Here is a 20,881-nt window from a genome sequence, read left to right on the forward strand (position 1 = left end):
CACCATTGTGTGTAAACTCTACCCTTGCAAAGAAAAAGTACGCTGAAGTGCACTTTACAAAAGGTATATTTAACATTAAAAGTGCATACCATTTTAATACACAAACTTGCTACTTATTTTAAGTTACACTGCACCTACAATGCCCTTGGATGTACAATGTACATTTACACATGTACATGACAATAATAGCACCGGATCACATTTAGGTCAAAGCTGTGAATAGCAACAAAACAAGTTTATTTATAGGACTCAATCCAAGTCAACAAATAAAGTAGCTACACTTGGTTATAGCATAAAAGCAAAGTAAAAGCCACAATATAACTAAACAAATGACAAAAAAATATGTTTATTAAAGCATGAATTAGTATCCCTTGGCTCCTTAAAATGACCACAGTCTGCCAATATAGTGTGTTGAGTAATAGCATCATTAACATTTACCACTTTCTTATCCTATTTTTTTTTTTTCTTAAAAACATTATCTTTTTAAATGATATACTTCTTAAGCTGACAAGGCAATAAAATATAAATTTGTGGTCTAATACTGCAAAACAAAAACTATAAGTTCATTTAACTGATGTGTGATGTTTAAGCATAGTTTGAAAGCACACTTAAGTTGACATGACAGTTAAATATACTTTGTCTATCTCTACCTTAGAATATTCGGAAAGATCCTACTTTAAAAGCACATTTTGAAAAATACAGAAAAGTATTTTGGTGTATTTCAAGAAAGTACATGAAAATGTTTTTTTTGTTTGTTGTTTTTTTTTTTAACTATTTTAATATTCTTGACATACTTAAGTAAACTATTTATGCACGCAAGTATGCTTCGATAAGAGACTGCTGTGTGGGAAAATCCCAGGAGATCAGCAGTTCCAGCCAGTGTGACACCAGCAGACTCACTGAGATCACATGTACTCCCCCATGTCTGATGTTTGATGATGTGAACATTATCTGAAGCTCTTGCATCTTGAACTATTAACAATGACAGAGTCATGTTGATAACTTTATAGATATGAGTTATGCATTCTGGGGTTAAAGTCTGTTTATTAATAGTCTTAGATGATATGAATTAGATGTCACTATAGAAACAATAAGGTGTGTATATATACAGTCAGGTCCATAGTATATGGACAATGAGGCAATTTTATTTTCTGAATTATGCCTCTGTACACCACCACAATGGATTTGAAATGAAGCAATCAGGATGTGATTGAAGGATAGAGTATGGAGAAGGAAAGATATGGAGAAGGCATATGACAGATGTGTTTCAAAGCATACAACATCTGTCAAACTTGGTGGAGGAAGTGTTATAGTGCCTATAGTGTTATAGGCATGTATAGCTGTCAGTGGAACTGGGTTACTGGTGTTTGCTGATAGAAACAGCTGGATGAATTCTGAAGCATATAGAGCTATACCTTCTGATCAGACTCAATCAAATGCTGCAACACTGACAGGATGGCGCTTCACAGTACAAATGGATAATGACACAAAACATACCGGGAAATCAACCCAAGAGCTTCTTAAGGCAAAGAAATTAAATGTTCGATGACCTCAACCCAATCGAGCAAACTGAAGGCAGAAAGAGCCACAAACAAGCAGCAACTGAAGGCAGCTGAGTAAAGACCTGGCAAAGCATCTCAAAGGAGGAAACTCCTTTCATAATTTTTTCTCTTTCATAATTCATATAATTCATATAATATTTGATGATGTTCTTGGGTTCCAGATTTCAGGCAGTCATGGCTGAAATCATCGATGGCTCCTCCGTGGAAATCGTCAAGAGTACCAAATTCCTTGGTGTTCACCTGACGGAGAACCTCACCTGGTCCCTCAACACCAGCTCCATAGCCAAGAAGGCCCAGCAGCGACCCTACTTTCTGCGAAGGCTGAAGAAAGCCCATCTCCCACCTCCCATCCTCACCACATTCTACAGAGGAACTATTGAGAGCATCTTGAGCAGCTGTATCACTGTCTGGTTCGGAAATTGCACCTCATCGGATCGCAAGACCCTGCAGCAGATAGTGAAGACAGCTGAGAAGATCATCGGGGTCTCTCTCCCCCCATCACAGACATTTACACCACACGCTGCATCCACAAAGCCACCAGCATTGTGGATGACCCCACACACCCCTCACACACACTCTTCACCCTCCTGCCGTCTGGAAAAAGGTACCGAAGCATTCGGGCCTCACAACCAGACTGCGTAACAGCTTCTACCCCCAAGCCATCATATTTCTAATACTCAGAGACTGGATTGATATACGCACATACACACACACACACACACACACACACACACACACACACACATACACACGCACACACACACACACACACACACACACACACACTCTGAACTGAAGACCATCCAACTCTCATTGAAATATTTTCACATTTCTGCATAGACACTGGTGCATTTTTTGCTGCTACTGTATTATAAAAATAATTTATTGTCTCTATATACACTTTATATACACTTTACCTGGCTGCTAACACAATAACTGCTATGTTTGCATTTGGTATAAGCTAATTTGCTGAATACTCAGTCATAGCATGTTATGTTTACATTTATACCATTTTTTAATTATATTGCTACTCTTTGGCACCTATCTTTTGCACCACCTGTATATCAGACACTTCCACACTAAAACTGTGTACTGTTCTGCGCTACACCGTCACTTACTGTGCCTATTGTCCTGTCTTAGTAGTTACTGTACTGTCCTGTGTTGTTAGCACACGTCTGCACGTGCACTTTATGTAGAATGTTTGTGGATCTTATTAGTTCTGTGTCTCATGTGGTTTACTGTATTATTTTCTGTAGCACCATGGTCCTAGAGGAACATTGTTTCGTTTCACTGTGCACTGTACCAACTGTATATGGCTGAAATGACAATAAAACCGCTTGAACTTGAACTTTTCAATTCAATTCAATTCAATTTTATTTGTATAGTGCTTTTTACAATAGACATTGTCTCAAAGCAGCTTTACAGAAATATCATCATGGTATACAGATATTAAAGGTGTGAATTTATCCCAACTGAGCAAGCCACTGAGTGGCGACGGTGGCAAGGAAAAACTCCCTAAGATGTTTTAAGAGGAAGAAACCTTGAGAGGAACCCGACTCAGAAGGGAACCCATCCTCATCTGGGTAACAACAGTTAGTGTGAAAAAGTTCGTTATGGATTTATATGAAGTCTGTATGGCCTTAGGAGCAGCCGTAGTCCCAGCAGTCTGGAATTAGAGAAGATTTGAGCTCCATCCAGAGGCAGAAAGGATCTGGATCTCTAGTATCTCCATAAATTCGTGTGGGGCTTGGCGAAAGGAGAGAGGGAGAAAAAAGATTATTATGACTGCGAAGTAGTAGAACAGAATCTAGTCAGGGTAGGCTTGAGTAAACAAATACGTTTTAAGCCTAGACTTAAACACTGAGACTGTGTCGGAGTCCCGAACACTAGTAGGAAGACTGTTCCATAACTGTGGGGCTCTATAAGAGAAAGCTCTTCCCCCTGCTGTAGCCTTCACTATTCGAGGTACCATCAAATAGCCTGCATCTTTTGATCTAAGTAGGCGTGGCGGATCATATAAAACCAAAAGGTCGCTTAGATATTGTGGCGCGAGACCATTTAGTGCTTTATAGGTTAATAAAAGTATTTTATAGTTAATGCGAGATTTTACTGGGAGCCAATGCAGTACTGATAATATCGGTGTGATATGGTCGTATCTTCTAGTTCTAGTTAGGACTCTAGCAGCTTCAACTTGAACTTGAACTCATTGATTGCAAAGGTTTTGCATCCAAGTCGTAAAAATAATCCTTATACTTGTGATTATGTTCGATTGTCCAATCACTTTTGAGCCTATAAAAATGGAGGGACCTCTGTAATAAATGACTGTAATTCTTAAATGGTTAATGCAATATTTTTGTTAAACCCCTTGAATTAAAGCTGAAAGTCTACACTACAATCACATCTTGATTCCTTCATTCATATCAAATCCATTCTGGTGGTGTACAATGAAAATTGTATGTATGTATGTAGATGTATGAATGTATGTATTGCATTAAGACATGGTGTACCAAGGTTTCGGAAAAAGAGCTCAAGTGTCCTGCACAGATCCCTGACCTCAACGTCACTGAACACCTTTGGGATGAACTGGAACACCGACTGCACCCCAGATCTCCTCAGTGCCTGACCTCACTAATACTCTTATACTGTAAAACGGGATTAATTTCTTTAAGCCAAATACACTTAAATATAACAAGTTTGAGTTAAATTTTTGTTATATTTAAGTGTATCAACTTAAAAATTTTGTGGTAATTAGTTTCCTCAATTTTTTTGAGCTAAATGAACAATCCGGTTTGCTGAATGATCACAAATCCCCACAGTCACGCTCCTAGTGGAAAGCCTTCCCAGAAGAGTGGAGCTTATTGCATTCCTAACAGAAAAATGGGAGGACCAACTTTGTGTTGGAATGAGCACATAGGCTACTATGGGTATGATAGACAGTGGACTGTATGTTACATGAACTGTCAGAGTTGCTGTGATAGAAACCATAATGTTATAAAAACCATTCTTTCTGATTTGAGAAGCTGTGCTGTGGTGCACAGTAATGCTTTATATATTGCACCAGCTCTTTTATGGTGTGAGTAAATACTGGAATAAAGTTGGTGTGACGTTGGACGTTCGATATTCGCGGATATGCGGAAATTAAGTGACCGTCTCTAAAGTTACATACGACACTGTTATACATGATTCTAACTTCAATAGCATTTGAAGGGAATGACTTACAGTCATATAACCCACTGTAAAGTGTTCATCTAGGTGTCAGGTATGATGCACACCTTTTAGATTTTTGATATTTAATAAAATATACTATTAAATCATATATAAATATTGCCATGTATTTTATTACTGCATGGGCTCGTACACAAAATATACCTCAATTTAAAGCTCAACAGCATTTGAAGGGAACGAACGATGTATCTCTCTCTCTCTCTCTCTCTCTCTCTCTCTCTCTCTATATATATATATACAGTGAGGGAAAAAAGTATTTGATCCCCTGCTGATTTTGTATGTTTACCCACTGACAAAGAAATGATCAGTCTATAACTTTAATGGTAGATTTATTTGAACAGTGAGAGACAGAATAACAACAAAAAAATCCAGAAAAACGCACATCAAAAATGTTATAAATTGATTTGCATTTTAATGAGGGAAATAAGTATTTGACCCCTCTGCAAAACATGACTTAGTACTTGGTTTAAAAACCCTTGTTGGCAATCACAGAGGTCAGACGTTTCTTGTAGTTGGCCACCAGGTTTGCACACATCTCAGGAGGGATTTTGTCCCACTCGTCTTTGCAGATCTTCTCCAAATCATTAATGTTTCGAGGCTGACGTTTGGCAACTCGAACCTTCAGCTCTCTCCACAGATTTTCTATGGGATTAAGGTCTGGAGACTGCCTAGGTCACTCCAGGACCTTAATGTGCTTCTTCCCGAGCCACTCCTTTGTTGCCTTGGCTGTGTGTTTTGGGTCATCGTCATGCTGGAATATCCATCCACGACCCATTTTCAATGCCCTGGCTGAGGGAAGGAGGTTTTCACCCAAGATTTGACGGTACATGGCCCCGTCCATCGTCCCTTTGATGCGGTGAAGTTGTCCTGTCCCCTTAGCAGAAAAAAAACCCCAAAGCATAATGTTTCCACCTCCATGTTTGACGGTGGGGATGGTGTTCCAGGGGTCATAGGCAGCATTCCTCCTCCTCCAAACACGGCGAGTTGAGTTGATGCCAAAGAGCTCCATTTTGGTCTCATCTGACCTCAACGCTTTCACCCAGTTGTCCTCAGAATCATTCAGATGTTCATTGGCAAACTTCAGACGGGCATGTATATGTGTTTTCTTGAGCAGCGGACCTTGCGCGCGCTGCAGGATTTCAGTCCTTCACGGCGTAGTGTGTTACCAATTGTTTTCTTGGTGACTATGGTCCCAGCTGCCTTGAGATCATTGACAAGATCCTCCCGTGTAGTTCTGGGCTGATTCCTCACTGTTCTCATGATCAATGCAACTCCACGAGGTGAGATCTTGCATGGAGCCCCAGGCCGAGGGAGATTGACAGTTCTTTTGTGCTTCTTCCATTTGCGAATAATCGCACCAACTGTTGTCCCCTTCTCACCAGTATGCTTGGCAATGGTCTTGTAGCCCATTCCAGACTTGTGTAGGTCTACAGTCTTGTCCCTGACATCCTTGGAGAGCTCTTTGGTCTTGGCCATGGTGGAGAGTTTGGAATATGACTGATTGATTGCTTCTGTGGACAGGTGTCTTTTAAGTTTTAAGAGTTTCCTTTTAAGAGTGTGCTCCTAATCTCAGCTCGTTACCTGTATAAAAGACACCTGGGAGCCAGAAATCTTTCTGATTGAGAGGGGGTCAAATACTTTTTTCCCTCATTAAAATGCAAATTAATTTATAAAATTTTTGACATGTGTTTTTCTGGATTTTTTTGTTGTTATTCTGTGTCTCACTGTTCAAATACAACTACCATTAAAATTATAGACTGATCATTTCTTTGTCAGTGGGCAAACATACAAAATCAGCAGGGGATCAAATACTTTTTTCCCTCACTGTATATATATATATATATATATATATATATATATATATGTGTGTGTGTGTGTGTGTGTGTGTGTGTGTGTGTGTGTGACTGTAAGTCATTCCCTTCAAATGCAATTGAGCTTTAAATTATGGTACATTTTGTGTACGGGCCCATTCTGTAGTGAAATTCATATCAAATTTACATATGATTTAATAGTTAATTTTAATAAATATCAGAAATCTAAACGGTGTGCATTACAGCTGATACCTAGATGAACACTTTACAGTTGGTTATATATATATATATATTTTTTTTTTCATTTTTTGCTTTTAATGTTTTAAAATGATTGTATAACAGAGAAAACAATGAAACACAGTGATTATAATAGAAGGAAAAATGTCGAGCACCTCAGTAAGCACTCTGAGGACGACCACAGTAAACATTTAAAAACCATAATCCATTTGGATCTGCGTGGTAGTGAAGTGGTTCTGACGAGTAAACTTTAGCACTTTAGCACCAGTGAAGTTACATTGCCAATATAGTGGTCTAACACAAATGTAAAGTGGCAAAGCATGCAGAATATACATTAATGTGTGTAATATATATATACATATATATATATATATATATATATATATATATATATATATATATATATATATATATATATATAAAATATTCATCCAAGTACAATGATGGGAAACCCATGGTCATTACATTTAATTGGTTTGAACAATCTTGCAGTGAAAGATTATCAATTATTATTAAAGAAGTATTGCTGCTGTATTATACTTTAAAAATTCCAACATTTTGTAAATGTTCAAGTAATTAAGTAACCAAGTAAGTATTTTAAATGATTAGGCTTTTTGATTGGGAGAAATCTAACACAAATAAATCTAGGACAATAATAATAATAATAAAAAAAATGCTGCCTGGAATTTGAGAATAAAAATCTATCACACAGGGCACACGCAGTACTTCTGCAGTAGAATCAGGGCCTCAAAATACTACAACATATTGTCTAAATAATGAACATTATCCACACCCAAAAATCACATGTACTCTATAGGAAAGACTGAAACCATAGCACCTTTAAAATGATTGAGGCCTGTATCAGATAAAGCACCTTAGCCACAGATATAGGCCAAAGCCTGAAGACCTTTTTTATTGTTATTTTACAGTTGGTTATATGACTGTACATCATTCCCTTCAAATGCTATTGAGCTTTAAATAATGGCATATTTTGTGTATAGGCCCATTCTGTAGTGACATTCCTATCTAAATTACATGTGATTTAATAGCTTATTTTAATAAATATCAAAACATCTAAGAGGTGTGCGTCATACCTGACACCTAGATGAACACTTTACAGTCGGTTGTGTGACTGTACATCATATGCTATTGAGCTTTAAATTGAGGTATATTTTGTGTACGAGTCCATGCAGTAATAAAACATATGGCAATATTTATATAATGATTTAATAGTTTATTTTGATAAATATAAAAAATCTAAACGGTGTGCGTTAAACCTGACACCCAGATGAACACTTTACAGTGGGTAATCTGACTGTAAGTCATTCCCTTCAAATGCTATTGAAGTTAGAAACGTGTATACCAAGGTCGGATGTAACTTTAGAGACGTTCCCTTAATTTCCGCACATCTGCGAATATCGAACGTCCAACGTCCAATCAACTTCATTCCAGTTGAGTAAATAAATCACCACTGGTGGCTTTGCTCTTGTCTGCGTGTGCATACTTTCTTTTTGTCCTGACTACCAGGGGTGTGTGGATATCTTAATCCTCTGCCTTCTTCGTGTTGTTTTCGCACAGTTTGCGTGTCCTTTACAGTAAGGCTCCTCCTGCAGACGCATTTTGGCACTTTGGCACGGTGTGACTTTGGCACGGCATAAGACGCAGTCCGTCTGTCGAGCTCGGTGCATTCCCACCTCTGCGAAAATGGCGAAAATCAGTCCGTGTTTCAAGAAGATCTTCATCTTCTTCAACTCTCTTTTTGCAGTAAGTTTTACACTTATTATGATTCCACTTGTAGTCGCTTTTATTTATATGTCGGTTGTGAGATCCAGTTTGGAAACGCATGTTACTTAGGCCCTATTTATTTATTTATTTATTTATTTATTTATTTTTCTCTTGTTTTTTGGTGCCTTAATGTGCTTGATAGTTTATTTCTCGCATTCCTGTTTACTTTTAGATCTTTGGGATTGTTGTTTTCGTCTTGGCTCTGTTAGCGCATCAATTCGTCAATGAGGTAAGAAGACCGTCATATTGATATAATACATCCCCTTATTATTAATATATAATAACACACACACACACACACACACACACTGTACCAAACTAATAATAGGCTATTGAATCAACAAGTTGTAAAAGTTGGTTATGTGCAAGAACATGCCAAGCCTTATGAGATTTTTTTTAATTTTTATTTTAATGCTAGAAGTGTAAAAAAAAAAAAAAAAAAGTAATGGCAACAATTTTGTTTGTTTTAATATGGATTATTAAATTACTAATTATTAACTATGTTTATACCCAATTTTTGCTCAAAAAATGGAAAAGATTTCAAATATGAAAACATTTATACTTTTTTTCTCGTCTTATTTTTTTATTTTATTTTATTTTTTTGAGTTGGAGTTATTTCGTGTTGTGGCCTGCTCGCATTTACTGTAAGTGGAAAAGTGTGCAGAATCCATCAGTGGCTTCTCAAGCGTGTTCCTTCACTCCTAGAAGTTCATTACATGCTTTCCAAAGGCAGCAACAGGGACCGCGGTGTAAGAGGGATGAAACATTTACTCACATTACATTTACGGACATAAAACATTTACTCAAATATGCCGGCGCGTATTCGAGCTGCATGTTTGCACCTGAGAATGTTCTGACCTGTAAAACAGCTCAAGTTGTTTAAGGGCAATTCCACCCACTGAGTTAAAATGTCAGCAGTCTCCGTTCTTGCCAGCTAAAGAAGGTGGGCAGACTGAAGCCACCTCATGAGTGTAGAAAGTGGCATTGCTTCTAGCCAATAAAAACATTAAATATAAATAAATAAATAAATAAATAAATAACTGCAATTTTCTGGCGTTATTTTATGATTGGTTGTGGCAGTCTATAGCACTTCCTCACACTTCTCATCACACAGCCCGCCTCAGATTGTTTTTAAGTAATACGCAAATTGTGTAAAAGTTAGGCTATTATAATAATTTTTTTAAAGATTAATGTTGTCTTTGCCTATACTCCAATTGAGTGGACAAGACATACGTTTGGGTGGGCTCAGACCACCCCAAGCCTAGATCCAGCCCCAAACGTCGCCCTTGTCCACGTATGAATTAAAAGGACATAACTATTAACATACATAAGTCATTTAAAAACACACGTTATATTTTAACTCAGTGGGTGGAATTGCCACACGGTCCCTTAAGCAGCTTGCACTGTTATTAACTGCGTCAGAACATTTTGGAAGCATGCCATGAATCGAAATAACTCCAAGTCAATGAATAAGAAGGCAACAAACTGTAAATGAGGCATATTTTAAATATTTAGCATTTTTGAGTAAAAATGGGCTTTAAACATAGTTAATTAGTAATATAATTTTCAGTATTTTTTAAAAAAATTAATGAACGTGTCTTTTTTGTATTTTGTTTTTCAATCTTGAAACCAAAAGCGAATGAACACAGAACAAAATTTGTCATAATCAGACTGCTATATTTTTCCCCAGTCAAAATGTAAAAATATAGATATCTGCACGGTGAATTTCTACTAGTAAAAATTAAATTTCACCGATCTGTAATGACATTTTTTTTTTTAATTAGTGACAGCTATGGCACTCCGTTTTATCTTTCAGTCATGGCTTTCTAGAGATCATGATTTTCCACATGTAAACATTTTATTTCCACTAGCAAAAATTCAATACTTGATATCAAAATTAACTTTTCACCGGTAAGAAAATTAGTGCTTTTTACTAGTAAAAATTTTTTGAAAAAACATTTTGATATCAAGAATTTAATATTATTTTTAGTGGAAATAAAATTTTCCGCTTGCCATAAAAAACTGAATTGATGTGTACATGTGAAGAGGGTGTCCCTAGCCATGTCCCGAGTTCCCTGGGATAGTATCCAGGCTCCCTGTGACCCCGTGTAGGATACAGAAACGGTACAGAAAAAGGATGGATGAATGGACTTTTTACACTTCTACCATTTAAAGCTTGCCATAGAAATCCAGTATGCACTTTTTTTTATGAACCTTGATGGGTCCTAAAAAACATACACTGAATTTATAACAGACCAAAGTTCAAAACTTTCCCAGATTATCTAACTCCCCCAACGGTTTGGTTTGTCCATATTTAACAGCACATGCTTTTTTTCTTTTCTTTCTTTTTTTCGTCAGCCGAATGGCCTGCACGGAGTAATCCTTCTGTATGTGATCGGTTCTGTCATTTTCATCATCGCTGTCTTGGGAGCTTATGGTGCATACAAAGAGAGCAAGTGTGCCCTGATTGTGGTGAGTGCATGGGCAGAACTGAAAGTGAAATTAGTTTTGGGATGTGAGGGGGAAACCACTAAGTGACATGTTGAGACATGTGCACCACTGAGACGATAGACTACTAAAACTCATTGTAACCAAGCCCAGGATAATGTAGAATGGATCAATCCTTGTTTTGGTGTATAACTTTACTGAACATGAAATGACTTGAGAGCCACAAGAGGCCACTAACAGAGTACAAATAGAGCTTTTCAGCTCCATAGGATTTCTCACTTCCAATTTGCCCATTGTTACAACCCTTGTAGTGTTTGGTATCCTAGAGCAGTGGTTCTCAAACTTTTTAGCGTGAAGCAACGCTCGTGTAGCCTACATCCCTTTATGTCCACCCAGAGTCGTCAAAATTGAGTTTTTTCAACACTAGGCTCTTCTGTATTAACTTTCTCATCTAAGATACTACGTCCTCTATCAAAACACTTATCCATTTTAAATAGACTTAAGTTTTATCAGCGTGTGGCTAACCGTAACAGGTAACATACAAGTAAAATCAATTTTTAAAAAAATTATGTTTTAGAATTTCAATGCGGCACCCTCGTACCATCTGGTGGCCCCCAGCTTGAGAACCACTGTTCTAGAGGGGTCGTTCTCTCAGTGTGGGATCCCGGAAGTAAAAACACAGGCTCTGTGGAAATCAAACCCCACCATTAGAAAAAGTATTATATTTATGATTGACGTGTTATTACTCTGTTTGACTGGTTGACCATAACTATGTAGTTTAGAGAACATTTTTGATTGGATGCAAATTGTACTATGAATCATCAGATATATATTTCATAGTTTGGCCAGAAATTAAAAAAAAAAAAAAAAAAAAAGAATATCAAAAAAATACAAAAATCTTATCTTATGGTCTCTACATTGCCACGTGTACAAAAAGCTCTCACACCAACACCACATTTGAGTTCATGATTTGCGGCGTTTTCTTGTAAATTTCTAACCTAATTTTCTCTCTTGCAGTTTTTCACCGTGATGTGTTTGGCGACTATTGGCATGTTGCGTATCGCCGTTCCTATGGCAGCCTCCCAGCAGGAGGTATTACACTTGCTAATTTGAATCCAGCTAAATGTGTATGCGAGAAATGTGTCTCTTTACTGTCAGTGTTATGCTATCTACTCAGTTTACTCCTTTCCTGTTTTTCCCCCCTCAGCTCATCTCAGCTGTCAGACAACAATTCGGAACTAAAGACGTTTTCACTAAAGATGTAGAGAAAGCACTCGACTCCATTCAAGCGCATGTAAATAAAACGTCCATCCATCCATTCATCCTTTCATAGTTTTCACTATAGTTTTAACTATGCACTTTATTTAGTGCTCATTTTGTGAGGATGATGCATCCAGCTGAGTTCTTGCATTATTACGTATTGAAATATGTCCCCATCCTGGTTTAATTAGTTGCAGTGCTGTGGACTCAATGGCTATGAGGACTGGAAAGATCAAGTTCCTGTATCATGCAACTGCGTCAATGAACATGGTCCAAGTGGCGAATGTAAGAAGATAACCTCAAGGAAGTCCTACCAGGTACAATTTATATTCCTATTTCAGGTGGGGTTTTTTTTCTATTTCACCACAGAGTGCATATTAATTTTCATTGTTCAATGTTCATATAGAGCTTTTGGCAGGATCGTGGATCAGAAAGCAGAATGGTCTGGTCACAGGTGCGACAGTATTTTTGTTTTGTTTTCTCAAATACCTCTCAAATATAGTGTATATGAATAGATTTTAACTGTGTTTTTTTTTTTATCTATTTCATCTGAATTTAGCCATGTGGGCCTATTATTATTGAATATTTGGACAAACTAATAACCATCGTAATGGGTGTGCTTTTCGGCCTCGCAACTCTCGCTGTAAGTACATTGTATTTTTGGTTATGATAACGAACCTGTAGGTATTTATCTAGAAGCGAACAGGGCTTAGAAAAAAAAAAAAAAAAAAAAAAAACATTGTTTTTTGCTGGTACAGACAACGCCACAGGGAAGGTCGTGCTTTATCCATTGGTCGTTTGAATGATAGATATGTAAAGCAGCCTGTTCAACACATCAGCCTGTTAAAGCTGACATATACAGAGTGTACATGTCAGGTTTACTGAATCATGGCAAGAAATGCACTTATCATGTGCAATAAGGGGAAAGCCCAGTTTTCACAAGTGTTTTGTTTTAACATCATTATGGTGACTCACCCACAAATAGGTTGAGAGAAATGAACGTGAATTCCAGGGGCTTTCCAGACTTCAGTCAGTCTTGCACAAGCATGCATGTGCTGTGCACTTATTGTATCTTTGTTCTGCCGTCCTGTACGCTGTTCTCATAACAACTTGTACAGTTTAACCCCTGCCACGACAACTGTAGCCATGAGAACCTTGTTTAAATGACAAGCAGACACTTTTCAGTGCAGAAGAGTCAGAAACCGTCTGAGGCGTAGGCTAAACTGAATACAGCATATAGTAGGGCATTTATTACACTCATTCCCAGCCTCCCAGGAGTTAATGAAGAGGATGTAGAAATACAGTTTCCTCAGTGTGTTTGTACTGTATATGATATTATCGTACATTGCATGTACAGTTATTTTTTTAAACAAAACCCAAAATTTTAAGTCAAAATATTAGAGAAAACAACAATTCAAAAAGTTTACAGTTTTACATATATTATCACATTTATTTATTTATTTTTTCATTTAAATTGATTCATTCTTATTTGATCACGGTTGTCTTAAACAAGTCAGCACTTTTTCACAAAATTTCCTTCGTTATCAAGAAAGTATATCTTTATCTCACTGTATATCAGCATTGTTTTTCACAACCCTTCTTTCTCTCTGTAGATTCTGGGAGGTCTGATGTCTCTTGCGATGATTGTCCGTGTCTCCGCTCCTGAGACAGCAATTCATCTGTCATCTTTTCCTCTTTCATACCAGCCACCAAAATACTCAGAGGTGGTTAATTCTTAACCAAGCAATTTAACAGCTTCATCCATCCATCCATTTTCTATATCGCTTATCCTACAGGGTCACGGGGAACCTGGAGCCTATCCCAAGGCGGGGTTACACCCTGGACAGGGTGTTTAACAGCTTCAGTTTGTAATAACTTGGGTTTTAAGGGATTTTGCAAGTCGAGCTTCTTCCAATATAGACATCCACATTCCTGTGCTTCTACATGTCCTTCACTCCACTGAACGAGTATGTGGAGCAAACTGACAATACTGCCTAGATTTAATATTTCTTTTGTTAGTTTGCTTTTATGTCAGCATTGCATTTCTTACTTTGTAGGGCAGCATGTCTACAGGACTGGAGTGGAAAAAAAAACCTTGCTTTATGATACAGTTCAAAAGGCTTTGAAAATGTTTATAAAAACATTTTTTTATATTATATCTAAGTTTTCTAAGGTGTTGGATCTTAAAATGTGTACTAATTTCCTGTCTTTGAGTGACCTTCAGATGTGCTAACAATGCACAATTTGATATATTTTGTATTCTGTTCTATTTCTGAGCTTGTGGTTTAATAAATCCTGGTCACATAATTGAGTGATGATGTGACAAACTTTTTTATATAACCATAAGAGTAATCTCTCCTCACTGATTGTAGCTAATTGTAAAATTATCAAGAAAATTATGGATTCATTATGTGCACTTTACCAGAAACACGAGTGTAAGAATGCACTATTTTTAAATATACTGGCTTATTGTGAATTTAAAAAAAAAAAAAAAAAAAAAAAATTGAGACAAATTAAAATGATGTACATCACCTTTAAATCTCTCTGTGGTGCACTTTTAATAACATTTAATGTCTCGGGCACCTTACATTTTTATATAAATGTTGTCTTACATGGCTATTTTATGCCAACTATATTAGTGTGTTAGTAGAAATTAAAATATATATATTTATTTTACATGAAACTTTATTTTACAGAGTATGCTTTTTGTTATTAAGTAGTGAGCCATATTAAAAAAAAATGTACTATGTTTCTGATAAAAAGTCATCGAGCCAGTTCTCCAAGATGCCTGAAGCCACATACCTTGTTTGTTTGTTTGTTTGTTTTTAAAAGAAAACTACACCATAAGTGTCCCAAGAAGAACTGATGCAGTATTAAATATGAAAACAGATGATATACAGAGTATTTTCCAATCAAGTAAATGAAATAAGTATGTACTGAATTAGATAAATGTATTAGTTAACCCATATGTAACCAGTGTATTAGATTATGTCACAGTAATAAACACAAAAGTGAATTAGTCGGAAATGTCTGCTTGTGCTTAAGCCCTAATGCCGACTTGGCTGAAGAATGACCTGAGATGGAAAAAAGCTAATGTTATTTAAAAACAATTAACTGATTGGACTTGCGCCACAATTATTAACAGCATATGACCAGAAGGAATCAAATGTGGCAAAATAAGAGGTTGTTTCCAAAGGCGGAAGGGGTAAACCCCGCCTAGTTGAGCTCACTGTTTCAAGACGGTATAAAAGCCCGTGTCATTATTGTATTGATCTGCAGATGTCTCCGTTTTATTTGACTTAAACAAAGTTTTACCGTGTGGCATCTATAACCCCTTGTCTCTGTAAGTTATTAAATTAGATTGGAGAGATTTTCTACACCAATGATTTGATTTAATGTTTTATTGGTTGCTTTACTGTTTGATGTTCAATATAGTACTTATTTTCAAGTTTAGACATTTTTAAATTTTTCATTATTTTTTAAAAAATGCATTACAGGAAATAAAATTTCACAGTAGGCCTACTGTGTGTGTATAGCCATAATAGTAATCATCATCATCATCATCATCATCATCATCATTATTATCATTGTTATTATTAATAATAATAATCTATTACAAGAATACTGTAATTTTTTCAAACTTTTTATATACTTTTTAATAATTTTATACAATATTTGGTCTCTCACAAAGCTGCTCTGGTCAGTGACTTTGTTACTGACCATTAACTGGATTTTCTAGGCCTCATGGAATCCTGGCAGCAAAACAATTATATTCTATATCTTAATCGAGCGGCCCCACCGGGATTTGTTTACATCTGTAAATCCCGTCCTTCTGGGAGAGGAGGCGGTCCTGCACTGCTATATCGCGAGAATGTAAAACTGACTCCACTCGCCTTGCTTGATCAATCCTCCTTTGAACTGCTGACTGTCAAACTCCATGGACCTACACCCACTGTTATTGCGGTACTGTACAGACCACCTAAGCCATCAAATGTGTTCATATCTGAACTTTCAACTATACTAAGGACTCTGAATACAATGTCTCCGAATGTGATCCTGAGGGGTGATTTTAACCTCCATTTGGATCATTCTTCCAACTTATTTACAAGAGACTTTATGGCCATGCTTGATTGCTTTGGTATTACCCAATATGTAGACTTTTCAACCCACAATAAATGCCATATTTTAGATCTGGTCTGCTGCACTGGTATTACACCATGCCACATCAGTGCTGCTGAACTAACCATCTCAGACCACAAAGCTGTGCTGTTTGACACCTACCTGCCTGTCATCAAATCAAAAGTTCTGCACGTCAGGTCATATTGCAACTTTAAAAAGGTCAAGCCAGAGGAGTTTACCGCTCTAATTAACTCCTATCCCTGCCCTGCTCCTAATGCTTCATTAGTGGATCTAGTGAACCATTATGACTACTACGTGTCTTCTGCACTTAACAGTCTCGCTCCTCTGAAGACTCGGGCCGTTACATTTGTTCACACTGCACCTTGGTATACATCTAAACTCCACTAGATGAAGTCCATGGGTCAGCATCTGGAGCAGTTATCAAAAAGGACTGGTCTTGTGGTACATAAAGAGATGTATTCTCAAACGGAAGGTGGAGGAGCACAAGGTCTCTATCATCCACCAGCTCCGTGATGTCGTCATGGAGGAGTGGAAGAGGACTCCAGTGGCAACCTGTGAATCTCTGGTGAAGCTCATGCCCAAGAGGGTTAAGGCAGTGCTGGAAAATAATGGTGGCCACACAAAATATTGACACTTTGGGCCCAATTTGGACATTTTCACTTAGGGGTGTACTCACTTTTGTTGCCAGTGGTTTAGACATTAATGGCTGTGTGTTGAGTTATTTTGAGGGGACAGCAAATTTACACTGTTACACAAGCTGTACACTCACTACTTTACATTGTAGCAAAGTGTCATTTCTTCAGTGTTGTCACATGAAAAGATATAATCAAATATTTACAAAAACGTGAGGGGTGTACTCACTTTTGTGAGATACTGTACTTCAGTTCAAAAATGCCCTTTCTGTTGCAAAAACATCATATTATGCAAATATCATCAGTACAGGAAAAGGAAACACCAGAGCTCTTTTTTCCACTGTGAATGGACTACTTAAACCAGCTGATAACTCCATTCATCTGAATCTCTGATGAACGCTGTTGTGCCTTCCTGAAATTTTTCCACTCTAAAATTGTGACTATTCATCAACAATTGACTTGTTCCATTAATGAGCAAAAGGAATCATGCTCCCTGAACACTACGGCCCCTCCACATACCAGTGCATTGAGTCATTTCTGTCTCCCGGTGGAAAGTCACGTCTTGAATCTCATCATGACGTGCAATTCCTCCACCTGTAAACTGAATCCTGCACCAAAAAAACTTACTTAAAGTGTGCCTGCTCCCTATCTCCCCTCTGATAACCTCAATAATTAACACTTCTCTCACCACTGGTGTGGTACCCCATTCATTTAAAACTACCATTGTCAGGCCAACACTTCAATAATTAACCTACCATTTATATCAAAAGTCCTTGAGACGATAGTGGCATCTCAGCTCCATTTAGGTCATTAGTACACCAGTGATTTTCTTTCTTTTTCAGGACATTCCAAATTTCCTCCCTCGAGATGTTTTATCAGGCCTTTACTGCAAATGCCTGTTTGTGGGTCTTTCTGCCTTCAGTTTTGTCTTCAGTAAGTAAGCAACTGCTACTTTTATTAGCAATCACATCGTCAATAAACACCGGTGACTCAGTTCCATTGTCAGCCTTTTTTCAAACCTTATCAAACAGAAGACACCACGCATAAAAAAATATACATAAATGGTCTGCACTTATATGGTGCTTTTTTCCAAAGCACTTTACACTGGTTCTCATTCACCCATTCACACACACACTCACACACCAATTGTAGCAGAGCTGCCATGCAAGGCGCTAACTTGCCATCGGGAGCAACTTGGGATTCAGCGTCTTGCCGAAGGATGCTTTGGCATGTGGAATCATGTGGGCCGGGAATCGAACCGCCTACGATTAGTGGACAACCCACTCTACCACCTTAGCCACAACCGCCCACTTTGTTTGTTAATAAACTAACATACAAAATAGTATTTATAGAATCATCTTGCTATTAAAGTTTTCAATACATATAGGAAAAACTGCACATGATGTAAAACAAATTATCCAGATAGCTAAATCAGAGACATCTAGTTCTCCATTTAAACCTGGGTATTGTGTTGCTTTCTATCTATATATCCAAAAAGATTCTTTGTAAGAGTCTTTTTAATCTGTCTCCACCTCTTATTGAGTTTTACTGTATGTTCTATACCGGATATTTTTAACGTATTGCTACTGCCATGGTCAGCCTCTTTGTAATGTAAAGCCATGGTGTATTGGGAATTGACAGTTCTTATAGCATGTTCATGTACGGCAATCTCACCCTCAGTTTGCACTTTGTTCTCCCTATGTAAAAACAGCCACATGAACACTCAAGTCTGTAAACCACATACAAGCTATTGCAATTTATAAAAGACTTTATGGTATACTTATAACCTGAGCTTATGTCAATAAAGTAATTGGTATTAGTCATATTGCTACAGTGATTGCAATTTCCACACCTGTGGTTACCTGCTCTGATGCCTAACTAAGTTTTATATTGTACATGAGGGGGATGAGTCTTCACAAGTTTGTCATTAAGGTCTGGGGCTCTTGTAAAACTGATGGTAGGGGCATCTGGAAGCGCTTCTCTAAGAGAACTGTCACTTTTCAATATGTCCCAGTTTCTTTTGATTATTTGTTTAATTCTATTAGCTTCACTACTATATTGTGAACCATTATACACTCTATCTGAACACTGTTGCTGCTTCTGTTTTTGGATCAATAAGGGTTTTGATTACCCTTCTGAGTGCCTTGTAGTTCTTCAATAATATTCAACTAGGATCCCCAAACTGAAGAGCACCAAATCAAGTATGCAGTCCCCTCTGAATGTACAGGAACAGTAAAGGTTTTTCTTTTTTTTTTTTTTTTTTTTGCAGTACAATGAAGATGTTTGGGTTGAGAATTGAAGATGAATATGAGACAATAGGTCAGAATTTCAGCTTTCATTTCCTGATATTTACATCTGGATGTGTTAAACTTTGGACCCATGCATTTTTCAAGTGATCAAAAAATTGGAACATGTGACAGATAGGTTTATTGCTGCCCAGGTGTGCCCTGTGAGATTGCTTGTTTACAGAATTAATAGCTCTGAATGTCTACTCTTGGTTTAAGCCCTGGGTTTCACCTGTGAAGACTGCATGTGTTGTTAAAAATGCTAAACCAACACGAAGACCAGAGAGCTGTCTATGGGAGAAAAGCGAGTCCTTTTCAAGCTGGGAAAAGAGGGAAAATCTATCAGAGCCATTGCACAAGCATTGGGCATAACCAGTACAACAATTTGGAATGTCCTGAAAAAGAAAGGAAATCACTGGTGTACTAATAACCAGACATCAATTCGGTCAGCCAAGGAAAAAACAGCAGCTGATGACAGAAACTTTGTAAAAGCTGTGAAGAAAAAAACCCCAAAACAACAGTCAGTGACATCACAAACAACCTCCACAGAGCAGGGCTGAAGGTCTCACAGTCCACCATTTGAAAAAACGTCAAGAGCAGAAATATAGAGGCCATACCACAAGATGCAAATCTCTCATCAGCAGTAGGAATCAGAAAGCCAGATTAGAAGTAAATACAGAGATGAGCCCCAAAAGTTCTGGAACCAAGATTAAGCTCTACCAAAGTGACAGAAAGTCCAAAGTGTGGAGAAAGAAAGAATCTTCTCATGATCCAAAACATAGAATCTCATCTGTGAAACATGGTGGAGGTAGCATCGTGGCTTGGGCTTGCATGGCTGCTTCTGGAACAGGCTCGCTAATCTTTATTGATGATGTAACTCATGATGGTAGCAGCAGAATGAATTCAGTAGTTTACAGGAACATTTTGTCTTCCAATTTACAGAGAAATGCATCCAATCTAATTGGGAGGAACTTCATTATGCAGCAAGATAATGATCCAAAACACACTGCCAACTCAACGAAGGACTTCATCGGGTGGGAAAAAGTGGAAGGTTTTTAGACTGGCCAAGTCAATCACCAGACCTAATTGAACAGCATTTCACCTCCTGAAGAGGAGACTGAAAGGAGAAACCCCCTGAAACATACAACAACAAATAGAAGCTGCAGTACAAGCCTGGAAAAGCATCACAAAAGAAAAAATGCAACAGTTTTGTGATATCAGTGGGTTACTGATTTGAGGTAGTTATTGCAGGCAAGGGATATGCCACCAAATATGACCTTTTTTTAAAGACTATCTGTTCCTATACTTTTGTTCACCTAAAAATTGGGTGGTCTGCCACCAAAGGTGCCGTGTTCTAAGTTGTTTAACACATCTAGATGTAAATATCAGGAAATGAAAGCAGTAATTCTGATCTCATTCATCCTTTGAACTCAAACCGAAATATCTTCAGTATATAGCAAAAACAAAAGAATGGGCCTTGCTATTCCAATACTTTT

At 37.5% G+C, this 20,881-nt stretch overlaps 1 protein-coding gene and 1 long non-coding RNA gene across 2 annotated transcripts; one reads left to right on the top strand and one right to left on the bottom strand.

Annotated features, from left to right (window-relative positions):
• Positions 1-2,660: 2,660 nt before the first annotated feature.
• On the bottom strand, positions 2,661-4,820 carry LOC128623097 (uncharacterized). Its single transcript, XR_008388528.1, has 3 exons — positions 4,070-4,820; positions 3,103-3,308; positions 2,661-2,878 (listed from the first exon to the last, which is right to left on the bottom strand). It is a non-coding gene; the product is annotated as an uncharacterized LOC128623097 (long non-coding RNA).
• A 3,460-nt stretch (positions 4,821-8,280) lies between these two features.
• LOC128623093 (tetraspanin-8) lies at positions 8,281-15,349 on the top strand. The gene is made up of 9 exons (XM_053649980.1): positions 8,281-8,599; positions 8,793-8,849; positions 10,979-11,092; positions 12,086-12,160; positions 12,276-12,362; positions 12,520-12,645; positions 12,735-12,782; positions 12,888-12,971; positions 13,942-15,349. The coding sequence occupies exons 1-9, from the start codon at positions 8,540-8,542 to the stop codon at positions 14,065-14,067; spliced, it is 777 nt and encodes a 258-aa protein (XP_053505955.1). The 5' UTR covers positions 8,281-8,539; the 3' UTR covers positions 14,068-15,349.
• Positions 15,350-20,881: the final 5,532 nt, after the last annotated feature.

The sequence above is a fragment of the Ictalurus furcatus genome, chromosome 19 (genome assembly GCF_023375685.1).
Source record: "Ictalurus furcatus strain D&B chromosome 19, Billie_1.0, whole genome shotgun sequence".
NCBI lineage: Eukaryota > Metazoa > Chordata > Actinopteri > Siluriformes > Ictaluridae > Ictalurus > Ictalurus furcatus.

Bases quoted from the DNA above. Each gene is read 5' to 3' on its own strand.
- LOC128623093 (XM_053649980.1), top strand. From the start codon at position 8,540: ATGGCGAAAATCAGTCCGTGTTTCAAGAAGATCTTCATCTTCTTCAAC. The intron at 8,600-8,792 runs GTAAGTTTTACA...GTTTACTTTTAG, and splicing joins TCTTCAACTCTCTTTTTGCA to ATCTTTGGGATTGTTGTTTT. The intron at 11,093-12,085 runs GTGAGTGCATGG...TCTCTCTTGCAG, and splicing joins GCAAGTGTGCCCTGATTGTG to TTTTTCACCGTGATGTGTTT.